Source organism: Bubalus bubalis, chromosome 8, assembly GCF_019923935.1.
Source record: "Bubalus bubalis isolate 160015118507 breed Murrah chromosome 8, NDDB_SH_1, whole genome shotgun sequence".
NCBI lineage: Eukaryota > Metazoa > Chordata > Mammalia > Artiodactyla > Bovidae > Bubalus > Bubalus bubalis.
The window spans coordinates 25,480,674-25,504,866 of record NC_059164.1 but is presented as its reverse complement, the minus strand read 5'-3'; the positions used below and the strand labels follow the sequence as shown (position 1 = coordinate 25,504,866).

Below are 24,193 nucleotides of genomic sequence, written 5' to 3'. Positions count from 1 at the left end.
GTCCCAGTCATGAACCACAGGTACTGTTCTCTGTCATAAGTAAGTCTGCTTTGACCAGATTGTATCTCAGTAAGTTTTAGGTATCAGTAAACTAAAACTACATTCAAGATTACTACACTGGACTACAGATAAGCCAGAACTTTCTGAAAAGAGGCAAGTTATGATTTGCAAGAGGTTTCTTAATATGCCTTATATACTATATACCATGAGTATGATTTCTAGAACCAATTTTATTCATAATATGCTTTCAAAGTACTACTAAAATTATTGTCCTAATTGTGGAAATAATAATTACCAAAGTAAAGTGCTTGCTCTTGCCTTTTAACAATGAAATTTAGTCTCATTTCCGTAAGTGCTACTGGGAAAAAAAGGAGGGAGGGGAGGACCCTGAGACACACAGTTCTGTGGAATTACAGGAATAATGCCTGTTACTAAAATTAGTTGGTGATGGACAGGGAATCCTGGCGTGCTGCAGCCCATGGGGTTGCAAAGAGTTGGACACGTATGAGCGACTGACCTGAATAATTCCTAATAGTTCTGTAGGTTTTTATAGATTACAGAACTTTTTGAATCTTAGTATAAGTAGTGAAAGTAATGGACTATAATCATACCTTCAATTGCTTCAAATGAAATTTACCTTTCTAAAGCCTATGTAACATGAGGTTTCTGTCCTTCTAAACTTTGTCAGGTTTTCAAAGGGAAGGTAATAATCACCCAGCAAAAGGTAGGTTTTGGATAAATTACTTTCATCACTGAGTACAATGCACATCATCAGCAACGGTCTTTAAAGAGACTGTGTGCTAAGTCACTTCAGTCGTGTCCTACCCTTTGGGATCCTAGCCCACCAGGCTCCTCTGTCCATGGGATTTCCCAGGCAAGAATACCGGAGTGGGCTGCCATTTCCTCCTCCAGGGTATATTCCCAACCCAGGGATCGAACCTGTGTCTCTTATGTCTCCTGCATCGGCAGGCGGGTTCTTTACCACTAGCGTCACCTGAAAAGACTGCCTAGAGCAGTGCTAGTCAACAGAAGTATAATGTGAGCCACAGATGGAGTTCCAACTTTTTTTAGATTTAATAACTCCTTTTTTTTTTTTTAAAGTTGCTCAGTCATTTCCAACCTCAGTCTTTGCAACCCCATGGACTGTAACCCTCTAGGCTCCTCTGTTCATGGAATTCTCCAGGCCAGAATACTGGAGTGGATAGTCATTCCCTTCTCCAGAAGATCTTCCCAACCCAGGGACTGAACCCAGGTCTGCTGCACTGCAGGCGGATTCTTTACTGTCTGAGCCACCAGCAAAGTCCAGTAACTCCTTGGGGGAATATATAGGTCCAGAATTCTTACTGTTCATATGGAAGTAACACAAAACAGTGGGAAAGAACACACTGTAAGGAACTGGTGCTAATGCAATCCCTCTTCAGAACATAATTTTACAAAATTCACTTCTCTACAGTTTACAAGTTACCTACCTGTGCTTATTCTGCAGCAATGTTGTGAGATAGACTGTAACTCATTGTTAAATTTTAATATAACTGAACAATGTCAGGAATGAGGATAAGAAAAGTTTTCACAGTCTTTTTCTAGGGAAAAACTCATATGTAATCAAACAAACCAAGTGTATAAAAAAGATCAGAAAAAAACAATTAATGAGAAAGCTGCAAATGACATTTATAAACTATTATTACAGTCTTATTGGGATTTGCTTCACAACTAAAATACACAGCATGAACTCAATATTTTCTAATGGAAAAGCATAAAGGCAAGCATAAGACATTCCTGGGTGGTCACAAAGAGCAGCAATCATTAGGAAGCACTTTAAGTTACCATCTTGGTAGAAGGGTCTGAATGACACATTTAAAACCATCCAGCTTGAGTCTCATGATAGAAAGCCAGGTAAGTTACCTTTCTTATTTTTCTTAAGATACCAGGGAAAAAACTATTTTACCTTGAAGGATAAAATGAAGATAGAACACTGAGGAGCCTAGGACTTTTACCAGAGATCACCTAGGACAAAAGTATTTGAAGGAAACACATCGATACTGGTTTTAACCCAATTTCAACAGGAAGAGAATCAACATATAATAATAATGAGTATAATCTATAAAAATACTGAGTCACTGTGTTATATACCTGAAAATGTAAATCAACTATGTCAGAAAAAAAAAAATGAGCTTTGAAAAAACTATTTTTAAAACCTTAAAGCTTTCTAAGTCAGCATGTTTAAAAGGTCAGATTTTTAAAAAATCAACATTATTCTAAACCATGTACTTTTAACTAATTTGGTAATTTTACTTTTAACTTATGGATGTATTCATACTGCTTTCGTCCTTGATTTCTTTTAAATATTATATACTTGTATTAGTAACATAAAAGTACCAGCTTACACAAAATAGTCAAATTAGAAATGTTTTCCCATACATGCTACAGATATAAGGTTAAAATCAGTGACTGACAGAAAACTCATAATTTACATCTGTTTATAATGTATTTATTTCATGCATTGGAGAAGGAAATGGCAACCCACTCCAGTATTCTTGCCTGGAGAATCCCAGGGACAGAGGAGCCTATTGGGCTGCCGTCTATGGGGTCGCACAGAGTCGGACACGACTGACGTGACTTAGCAGCAGCATAATGTATGAAGAGGCATTTGAAAGGACTTACTCAGTTTGAGAACATACTTACCTTGTTTACAAATGCCTGTGAGCCTGGTGTGGTTGGGTTGTACTGCATCTGAGCCAGCTGGCTGTGCTGAGGGTCTGGCTGGCACTGGTACATTGAAACAGCCCCGGCGTAACACGTCTGAGGAGCTACCATGGCCGACTGTGGATTGAGTCCATGCTGTTGGTTTTCAGGAACTTGTAAACATGAGACAAAATCTTCTAAATTAGAAGCAGTGGTAGGGTACGGGGCTGATTCAAAATCGCCCATGGGAAAGTCTAACTGTGTACCCTGAGGTTGCGGTGGCAACCCAGGCTGACTACAGGGGATCAAGTTCTGGGGGTAAGGCATAGGATCAAGCTCAGGTTTGTAGGGAAACTCCTGACTAGTCCCAGGTAAGTCTGCAAAGACGTACTGCTGGAGGTCTTGCTGAGGACAATTCAAAGGCACAGATTGGTTAGCGTTCCAGTTTGCGAACATGCTGTTAACTTGCATGTGCTTCATTTTCTGACACAGTTGTTGCTGCTGCTCCACTGCTGTGTGCCTCTGATGGGGCTGCAGCTGCTGCTGGTCTAACTGGAGCTGCTCCTGGACCATACAGCTAGGGTTCAGAGCCATGGATGGCTGCTGAGGGTACCCTGAACACCCGAAGGCAGGCTTATTTAAAGAGTCTTCAACGTAGGTCAGAATTTCATCTGTTAAGTCAATATCTCTGAAGTCATCTTCACTGGAAAAGTCAGTTCTGAAAAACTCCTCATTCTGTTGCATGTGTTGGATGTCTTCAAAATCAATGCCTAGGTGTTTCATAATGTTGTACAAGTCACTGTTTCTGTTATCTGCAAAGAGCCCGGCATGATCTCCAGAGAGAGTTGGGTTCATGTCCTGAGACTGGCTGATCTGCTCATGTTTCAGGATACTGTCACTCCCCATGGGTACAACACTGTTTTGCCAGTTACTGCACTCATTCAGAGAGTCACTGAAAAAATTCCTTTCAAAAGGTGTACTAGTTGAAGCAGGATAGAGATAAATAGCCTCGTCTTGTTGCATCATGGCATTCAGGAGGGAATTGGGGTTGAGGGAATCCTTACTTAGAGTTGATGTGGTGGTTGACTCTTTTCCACCAGCACCAGTTTTAGTCTTTATTGGTAAGGGATCCATTATGGAAGGAAAAGGGCTGCTTATCTCATATAGAATGGCATCTCCAGTGGTAAACATAAATGGCAACTTCATATTGCGCTTGTTTAAGTGCTCCATTCCTTCTTCATCTCTACAATTGGGCACAAGAAAGTTTGCATGTATTAGAAAAAGCTGTATCCTAAATATTTCCAAAGTAATAAATTAAAAAAAAGAAAACTAGCACGCAAAATACACAGTAGTTAAGTTTGCTAGAGGTGAACATAAATTTGAGAGAAATCTTTCTGATGACGAGTACTTAAAATTGTTAAATTTAGATACAATTTGTCCAAAAATTTCACTCTCAGATTCCATCCCTACCTGAAAAAATAAATTCCGAATGGAATACAGATCCAAATATACAAGTAAGGCATGCTGAAATATAAAGCTCTAAAGGAAGATTGACATATGAAAATTAAAATTTTTTGCATGGGAAAAGAATTCATAAGTTAGGTTAAGGCATGAAATAAATGCCATAGTTTCATATATACTATGTAGTGTGTATATGTGTAAAATTTAATGCTGGTATTAGGTAAAGAGCTCCAAATGGGTCTAACAACCTCTTAATAACTAATAGAACAAGCAAACAAAAATAGCAAATGTATAAAAACATGAACAAAACAAACTAGACCACTGATATGTAAAGAATACTATACATACAAAAGAACGTGTAGTCTTGACAAGAGTATGTAGGATATTTTATCAACACTGACCATACACTAGATTATAAAATAAACCACAACAAATTTCAAAGGACTGAATTCCTTCAGGCTATTGTCTAACCTCAGTGGAATTAAATTTAAAGTAACAAAAAGATAACTAGAAAATCCCCTAGTATTGAACAGTACATAACACTTATGTTTCTAAATAATTCCTGAATAAACAAGTCAAAATAAATACTAGCACATACTTTCAACTGAATGATAAAGACAAAGGACTGTGGTTAAAATCATACTTAAAGAAAAACTAATACCTTAACCAAATACATTAAAAAAGAAAAAGGTGGAAAGAAATTCAAATTATACCCAAGAAGAGTAGAAGGAAGGAAATAATAATGAACAGACTTAAAATAGGTAACAAATGTATAATGGGAAAAAAATCAATAAAACAAAAGCTGACTCCTTGAGAAGGATAATAAAATTAATGGCCTTCTAGGAATAGTGACTAAGACAGGGCACAAATTCCTAATACCAGAAAATATATCTTAAAATTATATGAGTACAGAACTTATAGAACAGAAAGAAAATAAGAGCATAAAGGAGAAAAATCATGATGTTGATGAATGTGAAGTAAGTATTTGGTGTAAAAATTCAACAACCACTCATGATGATGATATTCTGATAAACTAAAGAAAGGGATGCTTTTAAACCTGAAACAATAAACCCAGTACTTACAAACATCATATGAAATGATCAAGTATTTGAAGTCTTTTTCCCTTAAAGTTGGGAATAATCATTATTTCCATTGCATTCTACTGAGGGCCTAGCCAGTACAATGGAAGAAGTTAAAGACCAAAACTAAGTCTAAAGGTTAAAAGAAAAAAATTATTTGCAAACTACATAGGACATATTAGAAAACCTTAAAAGTCTACAGACATCTTATTAGAATTAATAAGTGAGTTGAAGTAAGGTCACTAGATATAAAGCACCAATATTAAAAACTCAACTATTTCTATATATTATATATAATATATATGCACACCAATTAAAACATCATAGAACATATCTAGGAATAAAATTAAAATATGTATAAGACTCAGGTAAGAACAATACAGCCCATTATTAAGATAAAAACATGGGTGCGTACACATGGACCACCATATTCATGGGTTGCAAGATTCAATATAAAGATGTTAATTTTTCCAAAAGGAACTATAATTTCAGTATAGTCCCATTAAAAATCTCAACAGATTTTCCCATAGGAATTGGCAACTGATTTCTAAATATATATGGAAATATAAAGGGTAAAGAAGAGGCCAAGACTCTATCCAAGGAGAACAAAAATTCTGAACAAACAAGATGGTGGGCATAAAGATATCAAGGCATATCAAGATACAGAATAGTTAAGACAGACAATGTGCTTTGGAATAAAAACAGCCAACTTGACCAATGGTACTGAGAAGCAGAATCACAGATGATACAATCCTCTGATTGAAATGTAGTACAGTGAGGAAAAGGTGGTCTTTTCAAAAAAATCATCTTTTCAATAAATGTTACTAGTTGATTAAATGTCCATATAAGGGAAAAAGACTAATTCTGATCCTTACCCTCAAAGTCACATACACAAATCAATTCTCCAGAGTAGAGAAAATGTGTGCAATGTGAATATTTGACAACATACTCACTTCTAGAACATATAAGCAACTTAACAATCACTGCCTGCTTATTAGCAAACATATGCTAAATAAAGCACTGTTATGTTTTTATTTTAACAGAAGGCCCTGGCTTTTCACCTTACTTTCAGATACCCAGGATGAACCCTTGGAGTTTTTGTTAATTATTCTCTTCAATAGCTCTACATCCATAGTTGTTCAAGAAAGTTGGTTAACTCTGATTTCTCAGTGTCTTTAACTTACCTATGCTTCTCTCTACACATAGTACCTTTTCAGTGTTTATTTCCAGTGTAAATTCTCCTAGAATTTACTTTAAGGTTTTCATGTAAGAGGATTTCTAAACCAAAGTGTTAAAAATAAAAAAAAACCAAAACATGAAACATTATAGGTCTTTGTGCTTACGTTAGAGGTCTCTGAGTTGCAATGATATAATCTGGTCTTCCATTTTTATAAACTAAGCGTGCATTTGACTGCACCCAAGCCCATCGATTGTCTTTCGTAAGAAGCCTGAACACTATCATGCCACTCTCTCCAGTCTTAATCACTAAAACAAACGAACAAACAAACAAAATTAAATTAGCAAATCTAAAATCAACACAGTAAAGAAAATCTCTGTAATATTTCTGGATGTAATTCATGTATCACCAAAGATGATAAATACACTGATGACTTCTAAGCACAGTATATTAAAATGCATCAAGATAGTTCTTCAGCATTGCTGTTTTTTCCTGTTTCAGACTAAAATTATTCAAGGAAAGATTAAGTCAGACAATTCAAGTAATATGTGAAACTACAGGGAGTAAGTATAGTTTGGGGGGGAAATTGTTTTCATTTTTAATAGGGAACATGTCCTACAGTCTAATATTTTACTATACAATTTTAAAGTATAATTTGGGCTTCCATGGTGGCTCAGATGGTAAAGGATCGGCCTGCAATGCAACAGAAGCAGGTTCAATCTCTGGGTCAGGAAGACCCCCTGGAGAAGGGAATGGCAACCCACTCCAGTATTCTTGCCTGGAGAATTCCATGAAGAGGAGCCTGGTGGGCTACAGTCTGTGGGGTTGCAAAGAGGCAGACACAACTGAGCAACTAACACTTTCACTATATTAACAAAGTTATGAAATAAATTGATGAGACAAAATGGCCATTTTCAGAGTAATTAAGCTACTCCATTACTGTGTGGCAGCTAATGAATTAAGAGTGTAACTCCAGTTACTCACAGTTGTGTGATACTGAGTAGAAGCTAATCCAGATAGTTTCCTTAAACACTTTTTTATCAGTAATAACCTGAAACATGTCCTAGACTTTAAGGTATTTTCTCAGTCAAGTTTGTAAGAAACTACAACTTACTTCGGACGTGGTACTCGGCACAATAGAGCATATCTGCAGCATGAACAAACTGGTATCCTGATCCTCTCATGCTCAGCTCTGCTTCAGTGTAGCCTAAAACAAGTTTTCCTCTGTTTAAAGGGAAAATAATAACAAAATTAAAATTTAACACAAATGAAGTCACCTACATAAATTATTTAGTTATTTTCTGTACTATGTTGACACTCAGAATTTCACAGTAGCAGGTAGAAACGAACACATTTCTATAATTGCTCTCTTTTGCTATGTCTGCAAATTTCAGTTTCAGATAATTTTCATGGTCTTCATTCAGGAGCATAATCACTAAAGATGAGTCTAACAGAGTAGATTATATAGATGAAATACAAAATCTTTAATTATATTCTAGAATACATTTACTCCATTTGGAGGGGCAGGGTTTCTCAAACCTGTATGCATTCTCATACTAGGAAGGAGAAAAGCAGTAACATACTTTGGTTACTGAACTTCCAGGGCTAAAGGCAAACTTTGTAAAATAAACCAGCAATAAATGGATACTGAATCTTATTAATATAAACACATCATCTATAATACAGAAATTGTGGCAATACTGTAAGATATAAAATAAATGATCTGTGAACGTGATGAAATTATTTTAAAAGGCTATGCTACAAACTATGAACTAATACTAGCTACTATGATAATAAACAAAGTTAAAAACTAAATCATATGGAAAATATATATATAAGACAGACTTACTGCAATAAAATACACATTTGGTAAAATAAACCCGAAAAAGTTTCGCTTACTTGGCATCACAACCAGTAGGTGTGAAGTCGAGTTTGTGTTTGGTTCTAAAGATGAAATTTTTGGTTCGAATTTCAAGTATGGATGGTGGCTGCAGCGGAGTAGCTATTGCAAACAAAGCCAACTGAGGTGGAAGTATTGATCCATCTTTCCCTTTCTTGTTCTGTCCATGAAGATATTTCAATCTCCCTTGGAAATTCATTGCCTTAAGAAACAAAAAGTTCATTAAGATTAATGCTGTATAAAGGTTCCATATCACCCCAGTCTGATCACTATGACAAAGATACTTTCTGAGCTGTGACTTTGCCCTGGGGTGAAAAGTGAGAGTAGTGGAAAACTGAGTAGGCATTATAGCCAGCAGGAAGCTTTGGGGACTGGCTGGCTGCTTCTACAAAATGCCTGTTATATCTTCATCGCATATGCCTGTCCTCTGGGGATGGCTGAGAGACTTAGTTCCCAATCAGTTTTTTCCAGAGGAAGGCAGTAACATTTCTGCTCAACTCCAGTCTGAAGTTAAGAGGTCTGAAGAAAAAGCAAAGCACACAGAATGTAATCCAGCTCTCTGATGATGTAAAAAGTGGAATTTCCTTATACAACTTACCTGTTACATTAGCATACAATCACTTCAGTTTCAGCCTTTTTAAATAAAAGTTTTGTTTTTTTTAAACCTTTGAAAAATAAAATGGTTCCGTTTTAAAGGGCTCAATCAAGGCCATTTTCAGTGTTTTGATAATTCCACAAAAGTTCATGAGGTTATCAAATGCTATTGTTGTTCCCTTCTTCCCAGGAAGCCCATTAAAAATATCCTAAAAGATAGTATGAGACTGTCCTCAAGGGACTGCTAAGTGACCCACTCCTTGTTTTAACAGATCACAATAGGAAGACCTACATAGTTTTCTGAGCTTGCAGCTGCCCTAGCATCTATGTCTAGCATGGGTCCGTGCACAGTACACGCTCAAAATCTATTTCCTGAACAAATGAATTGTGATAAAGTCAGCAAGTCCACATTAATTTTCAAATACACATGGGCTAGATTCCATAGCTCAGAGTATATTTCAAAACTCAAGGAAATCTTTTCTGTAGAGAGAAAACACAACTGTTCAAAAACACTAAAATGAATCCTAAAACCATATAAAGAATGCAGACCTCTATTAGGATAAAGAATAATTTTAGAAGACAGAGGAAACAGATAATCATGACCATGATCAATTTGGTTGCTTAAAACAGGACTGACCAGGCCAAGGAATGACTCTGACATCAATATGACACCAGTTCAAGGGAGAAAAGGCCCAATTACACAAAGAAATTTCACCTAGAAATACATCCTAATTGGTCATCAGTACAAGGAAAACTATCTCAAAGCACAATTTTAATTCTGGGTAAGCAAAATTCAGACATAAACACACCAACAAAAATCATTTTGTTAACAGATCTGTGGTGGAGTGCACTATCTTAAGGATACAAGCGAGAGCCTGGACCATCCACCTCCACTCCTAGTGTTCTCCCTTTGCTGGTCATCCTGGGAATTCACACAGGATGTTGTGATGGGAGTTCACTCCAACACATGGGAGTTCACTCCAACACATGAGAGTTCACACTACACAAGAGTGTCTTATACCAGATGAGGATCCTGCAGTGATGAAGATGCAACCATTTTTCTACACGGCAGTTATTCTAGCCATATGGAAAAGGCCATGATAATTTTTCCATCTAGCAGGCGTTAAACCCAAAGAGGATAATAAGCAGTCTGCCACCAAAAAAGCGCTACCTAATTATCTTATACCTACAAAGTCCAAAAGAAGGGCAAAATGCAATGGTCAATGCTATTCCATTCAGTCTTTGTTATACTGCATCCTAAAGGATAGAGGCTCTGAGTTACGGAAGATATTTTCAAAACTCTAAAAAGACTTTTAAAAAGTTACTTTCCTTTATAAAACTATTTAATTAAGTAGATTTTTAAAACCCAAACTCAAATACATTCAAATTTGTTTCACTTTTCTTTTTAATTTTCTACGACTTCATAGTAAATGCCAGTATAAGATGCTGCACCTTACCAGAAAACCAGATGAATTATCTAGCAGACACCTGAGTCGGCAGACGAAGCACCTCTCCATAAATGAAGAGTTCTCTGGAGGAATCTGGTCTGGGTTATAATACACGGCTGGCTGGGAGAGTCCATTAGCTTCTATAGAGATAAATAGCAACACAAAGTTACTTTCCATTTTGCTAAAAATTAAGTGTTTGGGCTTCTCAGGTGTTCCTAGTGCTAAAGAACCCACCTGCCAGTGCAAGAGACATAAGAGACACGTGTTTGGTCCCTGGGTTGGGAAGATTCCCTGAGGGAGGTCATGGCAACCCACTTCAGTGTTCTTGCCTGGAGAATCCCATGGACAGAAGAGCCAGGCAGGCTACAGTCCATGGGGTCGCAAAGAATCAGACACAACTGAGCAACTTAGCACAGCACAGCACAAGTGTCTGAATAGCTGAAATTTGTGTTCATTTCTAAACCAAAGCTATGTTCTGATTATAAAAAAAAAAAAATCACTTTCAGAAGAGGAGCTAGTGAAAAGAAATTAAATCTTATTGAATAATACTTTTACTACATAGAACTTTACCTATTCAGCTGTTTTTATTTCTATTGAGCTATCACTGTCAACAATTTCTATATTTTCTAACACCTTTTTTCTCCTTTTTAACATTTTTACATATGTATGAAGATACTGCTTTTGTTGAAAAAAGTATTTTTTAATTCTTTCATATGCCAGTTTGCTTTTATATTTGGTGCATTTTCTTATATGCAGAGTACATCATGAGAAACGCTGGGCTGGAAAAAGCACCAGCTGGAATCAAGATTGCTGGGAGAAATATCAATAACCTCAGATATGCAGATGACACCACCCTTATGGCAGAAAGTGAAGAGGAACTAAAGAGCCTCTTGATGAAAGAGGAGAGTGAAAAAGTTGGCTTAAAGCTCAACATTCAGAAAACGAAGATCATGGCATCTGGTCCCATCACTTTACGGGAAACAGATGGGGAAACAGTGGAAACAGTGTCCGACTTTATTTTTGGGGGCTCCAAAATCACTGCAGATGATGACTGCAGCCATGAAATTAAAAGACGCTTACTCCTTGGAAGGAAAGTTATGACCAACCTAGACACCATGTTAAAAATCAGTGACATTACTTTGCCAACAAAGGTCCGTGTAGTCAAGGCTATGGTTTTTCCAGTGATCATGTATAGATGTGAGAGTTGGACTGTGAAGGAAGCTGAGCACCAAAGAATTGATGCTTTTGAAGTGTGGTGTTGGAGAAGACTCTTGAGAGTCCCTTGGACTGCAAGGAGATCCAACCAGTCCATTCTGAAGGAGATCAGCCCTGGGTGTTCTTTGGAAGGAATGATGCTAAAGCTGAAACTTCAGTACTTTGCCCACCTCATGCCAAGAGCTGACTCATTGGAAAAGACTCTGATGTTGGGAGGGATTGGGGGCAGGAAGAGAAGGGGACGACAGAGGATGAGATGGCTGGATGGCATCACCGACTCGATGGACATGAGTTTGAGTGAACTCTGGGAGATGGTGATGGACAGGGAGGCCTGGCGTGCTGCGATTCATGGGGTCGCAAAGAGTCGGACACGACTGAGCGACTGGACTGAACTGAACTGAACTGAAACATGAAACAATATATACACACTCCAGAATTAGCCTTATACATTCCATCCCCTCTTTCACAATAGTGTAAGAATTATTTTTATACACTATATTGCTGAGTATATGGCTATACTTTATCACTTGGAATTCATCAATGGCTGTCATCTCTCGAGGTCCTCCTTAGGTCATCAGGCTTCTTGTGACCTGGTTCTGGCCCATGGCTAGATTCATGTCTTTCCCCTTCTTCCTCATCTTCACTGTGGAGTTCTATGCCCCTAAAGATTCTCTGCCTCCTTTCAGAGAATTCAATTCCCAACACTACCTTTTGGTAAACATTCTTACCATCAATTCTTTGTCCAGAGTCTGGACACTGTTGAGGGTTTAATGCCCAATGCAGCTGGCGCTGAAATTCAGCTCGGTCTTCGGTATGGATCAGTTCATACACACTCTGATGGATGACATCAGACTAAAGAAAAAAGAAACAAAGAAATTAACAAGTAGTGTTGATTTTTAAAAGGACTTCCTTGGTGGCTCAGTGGTAAAGAATCTGCCTACCAGTGCAGGAGATACAGGAGACGTGGGTTCAATCCCTGGATTGGGAAAATCCCCTGGAAGAGGAAATGGCAACCCACTCCACTAGTCTTGCCTGGAGAATCCCAAGGACAGAGGAGCCTAGTGGGCTATGGTCCATGGGGTTGCAGAGTCGGATGTGACTGAGTGACGGAGCACGCATACACTGATTTTTTAAAATGTGGTTTATTAATATCAAAACCTAATTGCTAGATTACAGGATGCTTTTTAGTGGTGATGTATGCAAATCAAACAATTGCAAAGCTCTCCTGGAATTCAAGACAAGAAAAGCTAGAAAGACACAAGCACTACAGCCGACAAGTCAAAGGTTATTTGCCATCACTGCCCTATGTGAACCACCTTTTAGTCAAAGAAGTCACGTTCCTGTTCCTTAACTGCAACACATTAGGTTCCGATGATTTTTATTTATGGATCTTTTAAAATAGAGCCTCTTATACAGAGTGAAGTAAGTCAGAAAGAGAAACACAAGTATCATATGTTAACACATATATATGGAATCTAGAAAAACAGTACTGATGAACCTAGTAGAGAAGGAACTTGTGGACACAGCAGGGGAAGGTGCAGAAGGGATGAACTCAGAGAAGAGCACTGACATATATATGCCATCATGTGCAAAACAGACAGTGGGAAGTTGCTACATCCCACAGGGAGCCCAGCCTGGTGCTCTGTGATGACCTAGAGGGCTGGGGAGAGGGGAGGGAGGCTTAAGAGGAAGGGGTTACATATATATAAAATTATGACTGATTTGCATTGTTGTATGGCAGAAACCACAAAACACTGTAGAGCAATTTTCCACCAATTAAAAATGTTTAAAAAAATCTTCCTTTGACAAAACTTGTCTGAACATTCAGTTAAATAAATTTGACTTCTCTCAGCTTGAAGTAGTACATATTTACTTCACTGCTTTCTAACAATTTTCCTGACATGAAATTTTGACTTCTAGCAGATTCCCTAAGACTAAGGGATTATGCCTTTACAAAGGTCAGAGTCTTTCCTCCACCTCTTGCTTCTCAGCATTTACTACAGTGCTGAGACCTTAGCCTTTCCACCATTAGTGTTCTAACCTTTTTATTGCAACTCACAGCAAGAAGTATTTTCCATCCATTGTGTGTGTTTGTGTGTGCATACAGACATGGAAAAAAGTTCCACAGAGCACTTTTATGTGTGACAATATTGTTTCTTATTTTATTTTAAGCAGCTAAAAAGAATGACTGTTGATCCTTTATATCAATTTCATGACCCACTCATGAGTCATGACCTACAGTTTTAAAAATGGTGCCATAAACCACCATCAATGTCAGATATAAATGTTTTCTTAAAGAATATCCAGGTTAGGTATAACTAGGAAGGAAAAAAAAAAAAACAAGATTGGGAAATAGCTAAGCTTTTTGATTTCTTAACTGTTATGAATAAATCAAATAATAATTAAGCTAGTTATGTAATGAAGTTTCTAACAGGTTTTTCCATGGACATTAATACATTTCCTTTAAAATTCAAAAACACTTAGGTTTGGTGTCAGGAGCCAGATTCTACCACTTTAGCTATCTGGACTTGAACCTTCCTATGAACCTTTTCTTCTAACATGAAGTCATCTCTATGCCTTCCATTACACAACTGCCAGAGTTATCTTGTGAAATATAGATTGGAGCACACGCATTCCCTTCAACAAAAGTATTCAGTGGCTTCTATAGTGTGTATGACATAATTTAAACTTCAGGCTGTATAACAGTGCAGACAGTGTTATTCAACCATCAGTCTTGGCATCACCTGTTGAGCCTGTTAGAAATAAAATACATGGGCTCCACTATGACATAATGAATCAGATTATATGGGACTGAGGCTCATCGATTATATGACATTTTATCAAGTTCTTCGGTGATTATTAAGAACATTAGAAATTAAGAACTACTGATATGTAAGAGTGGTGAGCATTCAAGTGTACTTACAAACTGTTCCCAAATCATATTGGATGTCTTCGCCCCTCAAATATACAGAACACCTTATGAATCCATATTCACCATATACTTAGTAACATTAAACCAGACACACTTACCTCCTTCAAGGCCTTTCAGCTTACTGCCTTACAGTATGGCTAGCTTTTATTCTCTGCGTTCCCTCCACAACTGTCCACTCATCTGGACCCCACATTCTCTTCAGATTAAATACCATTTCCTTCAGGAAAACGTTTATAATCCACACAAGTAGGAATTAAAGGGATAAGCCACAGTATTTTGCTTGTACCTTTACATATTACCTCATTCATTTCATAGTTACCACTTGCCCTCCAATTTCCATAACTAATTTGATGGCAAATATTCTCCTGTCTGCCCCCATCCAAACCCCATCTGCTCTTTCTTATACACAAGAATTCCTTATAAATGAAAGAAAAAACACAAAACCCACGAATCACATGTACCTTTAAGGAAATTATAATGCAGTAAAATATTAAAAGCATAAAAATATATTAGCTGCAAACATACACTTTTTTATTCTATAACATATGTATTTCAATTATATTTTTATCTAAAAATTAGATAAATGTGTCCCTAAAGTATAAGATAAATAAAAAGTAGTAAGTTAATTTTCAAAAAAGAATTTTTTAATGACCTAAGGAAACTATATTTACCTGCTGAAACCCCAGGTAATCTTGTATGGTAGAAGAAGCATAGAAAACCAAAGCATCTGTAGTGACAACCAGTACAAAGCCATTTAGTGCCTACAAGGAGAAAAGTTAGAAAATTAGTAATGTGACTAACAATATTATCATCCATTAAGTACTGACTTCAGTTAAGGTTATTATTTTTACTGATGAAAAATCTCTTAAATGGTTAAAATGATTACACCCCAGAAATGCAGAAACACCACACCCCCAGTGGTGAAAAGAATCCATTCTTTTGATTTGGCCAAAGAAAATCTTAGAGCTCACTGAATACTCAATCACAATAACTTGAATAAAATATTGATTTCTTCTTCCTAATGCTCTATAGATTTCATTTTTAATATACTGGACATGTTTTCTAAACATAATTGTACACATATCATTTACTGCACTCTGTCACGCTGTTTTTAAAGGAAGATAGCATGTAAAAATGTTGATTAGAGCCTTAAAAGAAATTTGATAGCAGAAAAATCTGTTTAAAGATAGTTTAAGCACTAACGCAGTTTGAAATTTAGATACTCTCAAAGTATTATAAAACATTGAAAACATTTTTATTTTACAAAAGGAATACAAATGGACTATACATTAGAACTAATATATACATGTAAGACAAGTATATAGCAAATTAAGTTCTATTTAATATAATTACTAATAATATTTAGGTTTAAAGTGATCATATTTTATGGGTGTTATTTCTATCTGTTAACCTATATACTATGCTACTTTTTCCACTTTGCCTCCGTTGGGCCAATCATTTTTTATTATCCCGTTTTCTTTCTTTTAGTTTAGAAGTTATGCTCTCTTTTCCTATTCTTTTAGTGGTTGTTTGAGTCCTATGTTAATATCTCTATATGGTAATAAAAGTATTTAGATCACCTTAAGAATTCATTGATCACATCTTTTAAATCTCAAGCCCTCATTATTGCCTGCTTGAGTTCAACTCAGTACTTGTTTTTCTTCATGCTATATGCGCTGATTGTTAAACCCTCCTGAGACACTCTTTTCTCTGTAAAGCGAGACATGGGATGGTTTAGTTTAAGAACCACATAGTTTGAGTCAGAATTTGGACTAGATTCTTCTCTTACGAACAGTGTGGTTTTGTTATTTACCCGTTCGAGCTTTAGTGTCCCTGACTGAAAAACAGGCTCTTCATCAGGTGGATAGGATGACTGTGTCTCAGCTACCGCAGCGCCTGGTATAGAGCTGGCGCTCAGCTCATGTGAGGCACCATTGTTATAACAGGCAGCTGTGGAAGTGAGCACATCAGGTAGTACCAGATCCTGCTGTGTGAACTACAGGGACACATAAATGATAGCAAGTAGTCTGCTCAGCACTTAATAAAATGTTACACACCGGACAGGACACGTGCTCAGTACTGAGATTCACAAATGAACAAGCCGTCGCCCCTGTGCGTATGATGCCCACACACTAGTAAATACCCTCGCTGTCAGACAGGGTGAAAGAAACACAGTGACTGCCTTCCGTTTCACTCCAATCCCTTTCACCTTCAGGATCGCTGGTCTATATTATACTTCTGAGAGCAAACAGCACCTACTCTTTAACAATCACTTTTCTAAATGGTTTCCATGTATTCAAGTAACTCTTAATTCCCGCAGCAATCCACAGAAGTAGGTGTCGCAGTCCAGTTTGTAAATCGAGGACACGGAAGTGAAGAGCCGAGAACAAGCTGAACCACAAGGGAGAGGCTGGCTCTAAAGTTTGCCCACTTAGCATCGTACGTCATATCATGATCTGCTACCTTTAAGTGTTACTAATCACCAACTGTTGCATGGCTGTAACTCACAATCACAACTGGGATCTGAGATCCTTGACTTCACATATTATGCCTTATCATGCCTGGCAATTTCCCCAGGATGAAGAATGGCAATGGCACCCACCAAGAACTAAAGTGTCTAATGACTGAAGGTGAAGTCGCTCAGTCGTGTCCGACTCTTTGCGACCCCATGGACTGTAGCCTACCAGGCTTCTCCGTCCATGGGATTCTCTAGGCAAGAATACTGGAGTGGGTTACCATTTCCTTCTCCAGGGGATCTTCATGACCCAGGGATCAAACCTGGGTCTCCCGCATTGGAGGCAGACGCTTTAACCTCTGAGCCACCAGGGACCCCTCAAATTGAGCATTCTTAAGTTTTACTTGGTTGTAGTAGGGTTATGTCCATTACTGCATTTTTTTTGTTTGTTTTGAAAATATCTTCCTTCCAGACAACAGTATCCATTGATCATATGCATATTATTTTAGAGAATATCATGTTTTCTGAAGAGTGGAAGAAATTTAGTACTTTCCAATAAGCTCATTAGTGTATTCCAGGAGACACGAAGAGAATTTAGGGTATGCCAGTAACTTTTAGACAAATGTTAACTGTCAGAAATAAACCAAAAAGCCTCTTAAAAATATATATGTACATATATATATATAATGATCTGAAATACCATGTGGAATGAAGTTATACTGAATTACTATCTTAGCAAGTTAAAAGAAGGAATAAATTTGGTAATTACATACTAACAAGATTATTATTATTAGTCTCAGTCACAACTATCTGAAAATCAGGTTGAGCTACACTTACTATTTAATAAGAGAAATGAATTGCAATTAATACTGTTATTTATAATTTGAACAGTTGTTATTTCAAAAATGAAGCTGTAGATTTTAATAAGCACAATATTAGGTATCACCAGACAGAACATATATACATAATGAAAAGATACAAAAGTTACTTATTGTTTTATTTTCATTCCTTGTAAGACAGTAATAAATTTAATCAAGAAAATAAATATTTTAAACTTTTGTTAAATATTTAAAAATATTTTCTTCATGTGCTTCCTTTGTTAAAACCAAAGGCAAAGACTCACCAAAGTTATAAGCCAAATAGTGTGGTGTACCTCTGGACATATCCTCTTTGGTAACTAGTTGATAACCACACATTATGGTAACTATACATAATGAAATATCCCATCTTCACATGTCTACTATGCTTTTGGTCATCTACTTCATATGGGATAACAAGTATTGTCCTAAGTAAGGGCTTCCCAGACTGTGGTAGTGCTAAAGAACCCACCTGCCAACGCAGGAGACCTAATGGACAGGGATTCGAACCCTGGGAAGATCCCCTGGAGGAAGAAATGGCAACACACTCCAGTATTCTTGCCTGGAAAATCCCATGGACAGAGGAGCATGGGCGGGCTACAGTCCACGGGGTCGGAAAGAGTCAGACACGGCTGAAGTGACTTAGCACGTCCTAAGCAAATTGTACAGTGTGTGATGCCTCTTGCTGGAGAATAATCTACAAATGGCATAAAACAGAATTAATGATGGACTATTCATTTTAAATATTTAAATGCTTCCAATTTTTAGAAAATTAAAAAGTGAACACCAGCTTGCAGCAGTATATTTTTATTCTGGGCCCTTGACATAGGATATGTTGACAATCTGTAAATGTTTTAGGGGGAAAATAAAAATCACTGCCCCATAATTTAAGCCAGTTTAAGATAAGTGTGAAGCATGCCACATTTGTCTATTTTCACTTGAGATAAAGAACTTCCTTATTACGTTACTATATAAACCGAGATGTATTTAATCACATTGTGTGTGTGTGTGTCTGTGTGTGTGGTGTGTGTGAGCGCGCACATGCTCAGTCGTGTCCAGCTCTTTGTGACCCCCATGGACTGTAGCCTGCCAGGCTCCTCTGTCTATAAGATTTCCGAGGCAGGAATACTAGAGTGGGTTGCCATTTCCTTCTCTAGAGGATCATCCCAACCCAGGGATCAATCTGGCATCTCCTGTGTCTCCTGCAATGGCAGGCAGATTCTCTACCACTGTACAACCTGGGAAGCCCGCTATGTTTAATCATATTAAGCAGCAATTATTAGAATGCTTTCCTGTGACCTAAGGGGTCTTTGTGTTTCAGCTAATATATCAATACATAGAAATCCTCAGCCAGAGGCAGGAGGATGACTCATGGTTGAATATATTTAACTGTTTTCTAACATAATGGAAGCAAAAGTTAATTTTCCCTATCAGGGATTTGAGCACAATTATAAAATTATAATTTGTTATATACAATTTTATAAATTATAATAATATGTTATAAATTGTCAGATTACACTTAACCATTTACTGAATGGAGTTACTGAAACTTACAGCTACTTTTTAATCACAGTTGCAAATTAAGTTCACATCTCAGTTCACTGGGAAGAATTAGAAATCATTATGTAGAATTAAAAACTCTGTAGAATTAAAAATCTGTAATATAGTACAGATTACAGCACACATCTTTTTAATTTTGAGTTTCTTCTCTTTAATATTTTTAAATTGAAGTATAGTTATATATACATTCTTTATAGCATACATCTTCATTCTTTAACAGAATAAATATCTGATAATTTAACTGACAAACGAGCATTTTATCGGCTACAAGAGAAATAAAAATAGGAAAAGATTTAAAATACTTTCACAGACAAACCTACCAGAAACTCTCAGAGTTCTAATGCATGACAATAGGGCTGATAGAAGCTAAAAAAAAAATCCATAGCATGTTGGTAAGCCATACACAGCTGCTAAAAGAAAATATAGTTACAAAAACACATTGTTCAGGTTAAGAACAATTTCGAACTATTAAATAAAATTATTTTAATGGCGCTATATTCCTAAAAACATATACCTAAAACCACTGTCTTAATGAGAACCTTCAAAATGATCTAGAATTTCTTGCTATTTAAAGAAATGCAACAGGGAAAGTGATAGCTGGACTTCTAGTACTTCATAAAATTCCATTTATTCATGTACTAGCATTATACCACTACTGTAGTTCAGATGAAATTGCTATGAATCACTGAGTCCTAAAGAAATGAGGGACAGTTAAAAGACTGTTAACTAATTTTCCATTTATAATGGTTCTAATGAAAGAGAACTATATCTACTACAATTTACCTGTAGTAAGAATTCTCCTTCCTGCAAGTTGAGGCCTTCTCTGAATTTGGTTCGACAGTTCTCCTGGACTCCGTTTCTGTCAGCTGGGGAGGACTTTAATGCAACTAGGGAAAAAAGAGGGAAAAACAAGGATACAGTAGTTAGTTTTTAAAATAAGCCACAATAACAAACGGAAATGATATAATTTAGACTTTTAAAAATCAGGCATCAGGACTTCACTGGTGGTTCAGTGGTTAAGACTTCACCTTCCAATGAAGGGGTGCAGGTTCGATCCCTTGTGAAGCTAAGATCCCACAAGCTTCATGGGCCAAAAGGCCAGACGTAAACAATAGAAGCAACATTGTAACAAATTCAATAAAGACTTTTAAAATGGTCCAATAAACTTAAAAAAAAAATCAGGCATCATCCTGGCAACTAAAAATTGGCACTTACCAAGAACAGTGCCAATGAATGAACAACAAAGGCATTTGCCATCTGCCTCTACAGGAGATTGAACCCTGCTGCTATAGCTGTTGACCTTCAACAACCCCTGAGGGAGTTCAGGGTGGAGGGAGGCACTCTGTGCTCCAGGGAATCTGGTAGGACAGGTCTCTAGATAGTTGGATGTTTTTAGGAACAGATTTTATGATCTCAATCCTTGCATCTCCTCATATGTACAGAAGCCCTAAATCCCTTCATGATGACATCAGATCCTCATAACTAACAAAAAACCTTTTGTAAAATGAGTGCTTTGTGGTATCGAACTCCTCCTTCTCCAGAGCCTTATATATTGACTTTCCCCCAAGGCCGCTTTGGAGAAGTCTCTCAGAGCTATCTGAGATGCTGCCTCCCGGGCTGCAGTCCTCCTTTTGTCCCAAATAAAACTTAACTCGCCACTCAAAAAAAAAATAAATAAAATAAAATAAGCAATTTCAAAGAGCTCTAAGAAAAAAAAACACCTATGTACACCAACAAAAAGAGACAATTTGAAAAATCGGTATCTACTGGCACTGCAATGACTAAGTAAATAATCCTTTGCCAATGGGTGGTTTCTAATGTCAGCTGACAGATTCTTACAGACAATTTTTGATGAGTTCACTATATGATTTTTGGCATATTACTTAAGAAGTTTCAAGTAAACTGTTTCCTAGGTGGCATGACTGGTAAAGAATCTTTCCTGCCAATGCAGAAGACCCAGGTTTGACCCCTGGGTTGGGAAGATGCTCTGGAGAAGGAAATGGCAACCCACTCCAGTATTCTTGGAAAAGCCCATGGACAGAGGAGCCGAGTGGGCTATCGTCCCTGGGGTCACAAAGAGTTGGACACGACTGAGCACACATTATTATTATTCAAAGAACTGCATGACATCGCTATAACACTCCTCTGGTTCTCATCTATTTAGAATAATAAGGTTCCTCACAACCTAATCTATAAAAAAAATGAATCTCTCTATATATTCATCTAACTTCTGTGAACCAGGGGCAGTAAGAGAAAAAATCAATCAAACACCTTATTAAAGAGATATATGTCCATCAAAGTTAGGAGCCTTTAGTTTTAGGGTAAAAAAACTCTTAGTATTGTTATTAACTTCATATGAAATTTATAAATCAACTCATGGAGAATTAACATCTTTATGATGTTGAATCAGTCTGTCCAAGAACATGCATGTTTCTCCGTTTGTTCAAGTCTCTGTTTTTTGTCCCACTAGAATGCTTTAAAGTGGTCCTCAAAAAAAGATGTATTTTTATGTCTGTTCCTAGGTGTTACACCTTGTAACGTGGCTTCTCTTTCATTAAGTGAAGTGAAATCACTCAGTTGTGTTTGACTCTTTGCAATCCCATGGACTGTAGCCTACCAGGCACCTCCATCCATGGGATTTTCCAGACAGGAGTACTAGCTTGTGGACTGCATATGTGAAGGAGAGGTGGATAGGATGGTGAGATACTTACAGTAGGAGATACCATGCTCTCAAGCAGCATGTATCACCACCTTCCCATCTCTCTCCTGTGTGTTTATGTGTGTGTGTGTGTGTGTGTGTACACATTTAGTCTGGGAGACAGCATAGCTGAACAAAAATAATAACAGCCACCATTTACTTATTCAGCGTTTTCCTGAGCACTGTCAAATATTCTCTCCGTTAAAAACATGTGGACATTGGTATCACAGAGAATTGAGTTCAAATCTCAGCTCTGCCATTTCCTAAATGTGGGAGCTTTCTGAGCCTGTCTCCTGGTATGTAAAATGGTAATTGAGAAAACAAGAAATTACCCTGCAGGAGCTCTTATAAAAAATAATCCAAATATATGTGAAATTTCCAGCACAGAGGAACTCAATATTACTTCAGTAAATGGTAGCTTTAATTATTAGCAGTATTTCCCAGAGCTTACGGATTTCCCTGTTGTAAAGTATGGACTTTTAGACACTATTACAGTACCTTTCTATTTTACTGATCTTTTTGTAACCTGTGATATTTGAATAAGAGAAGCCATTAAGCAAAACAAACCTTGACATTCTTTTTAAGATCTCTTACTTCATTAAATTTTTATGTGCTAAGGATAATTGGGCTCAGTGATAAACTAGAGATTTATTAATAACCAAATTTCCTCTCAGTTTGAGACAAGTGTTCCACATAAAACATTTTCATGTTTGAAGTGTATTTTCTGGTAAATCACCAATGTATGTGTCACATTTCAACCTCATGCCAAGTTCTGGCCTTTGCAGAACTTTTAAAACATGTCTCTGAAAGAAGAGGCCAAAACACTGGCCTCTGAATGTAACAGTTCCAAAAGGCCACAGAACAGATTTCCTTAGGCCAAAAAGCAGTTTGAGGTAAACTAACTGATCTAACAGTTCGCCAAGACCAAAGGAAAAGGCTCAATCTCTTCTCACCGAAAGGTAAAGGACAGAAAGGTTTTTCTCCCCTTTATATCCTGTTTCTTCCCTTTACATCCTGTAAGTTCTCCTGTTTGCTTTCTAGCGGCTGCACTTGCTGGAATCCATTAAAGCCTCACAATGTCAGGGTTAACTACACTCTCCTACTTTTCCAAAAGCTCCAGCATGAAGGAGAGGAGCACTGACAGGCAAGAATACCCGAGTGGGTTGCCATTCCCTTCTCCAGGGGATCTTCCTGACCCAGGAATAGAACCCAGGTCTCCCACACTGCAGACAGATTCTTTATGGTCTGAGCCACCAGGGAAGCCCAGTATATACACTACCATGTGTAAATAGCTAGCTTCTGGGAAGCTGCCGTACAGCACATGGAGCTCATCAGTGGCTCTGGGATGACCTGGAGGGGTGGGATGGGGGTGAGGTGGGAGGGAGGCTCAAAAGAGAGGGTGCGTATCTATACTTATGGCTGATTCACTTTGTTGTACAGCAGAAACTAGCACCACATTGTAAAGCAATTATACTCCAATAATGCAATACAATAAAAGGCAGAAAAGTTATACCAAATATTGATAAGATTTGTTACTAAAAAAACAAAATCCAAACCCTGATATTATGAAAGAAGCAAAGTCATCCTAAAAATAGATACGAATAGTGTCAAATTTAAATGTCTAAATTTTATCAGGAATCTTTTAAAATTAACTTTCAATCAAAAGAATCTATGTCAGTTCCCACTAGTGTTACTGGACCACTGAGAAGCTGAATAAGAAATGAAAGAGGCCATTCATCTCAGTAACTTATTTGTTTCTGGTCTTGTATGGGAGATACCAGCCAATGTAATTAGACATTAGACAGACTCTGCCTTTAAGTAGGGCATATAAGCTATGGAAATAAAAAACTAGAAAAGAATGCCCAAAATATTAAGTACCAGCATGGAATTTAATTAAAATATTAGAGAAACTTGAAAGAGACAAAGTATAAACTCTCTCTAAACAACAATACTTACAATTCTAACTGTTGGAGGGACAATACTTAATAGGCATAACTACTGCTTAAGTAGGAAAAGTGATGAGTGCATTTTGGAGAAGGATCACTAGGGCTCTTCCAAAGACAAGCAAACAAGTACTTCTGTTGCTCTCATGTTTAAGGCTAATAATCACTTAAGAATTTAAGTAAATATTGTGC

General features: G+C 37.2%; 1 protein-coding gene and 1 non-coding gene across 2 annotated transcripts in view; one reads left to right on the top strand and one right to left on the bottom strand.

The window, feature by feature from the left end:
* Positions 1-24,193, bottom strand: part of AHR (aryl hydrocarbon receptor) — a 52,836-nt gene that overhangs the window by 2,355 nt on the left and 26,288 nt on the right. The window contains exons 3-10 of the mRNA XM_006059489.4: positions 20,144-20,247; positions 15,160-15,249; positions 12,285-12,408; positions 10,351-10,481; positions 8,299-8,501; positions 7,514-7,623; positions 6,566-6,707; positions 2,683-3,925 (exon numbers count right to left, since the gene is read on the bottom strand). Of these exons, the coding sequence (XP_006059551.3) occupies positions 2,683-3,925; positions 6,566-6,707; positions 7,514-7,623; positions 8,299-8,501; positions 10,351-10,481; positions 12,285-12,408; positions 15,160-15,249; positions 20,144-20,247 (2,147 nt within the window). The remainder of the gene's footprint in view (positions 1-2,682; positions 3,926-6,565; positions 6,708-7,513; positions 7,624-8,298; positions 8,502-10,350; positions 10,482-12,284; positions 12,409-15,159; positions 15,250-20,143; positions 20,248-24,193) is intronic.
* Positions 8,535-8,596, top strand: LOC112586686. The gene has a single exon (XR_003111179.1). It is a non-coding gene; the product is annotated as a small nucleolar RNA SNORD31 (small nucleolar RNA).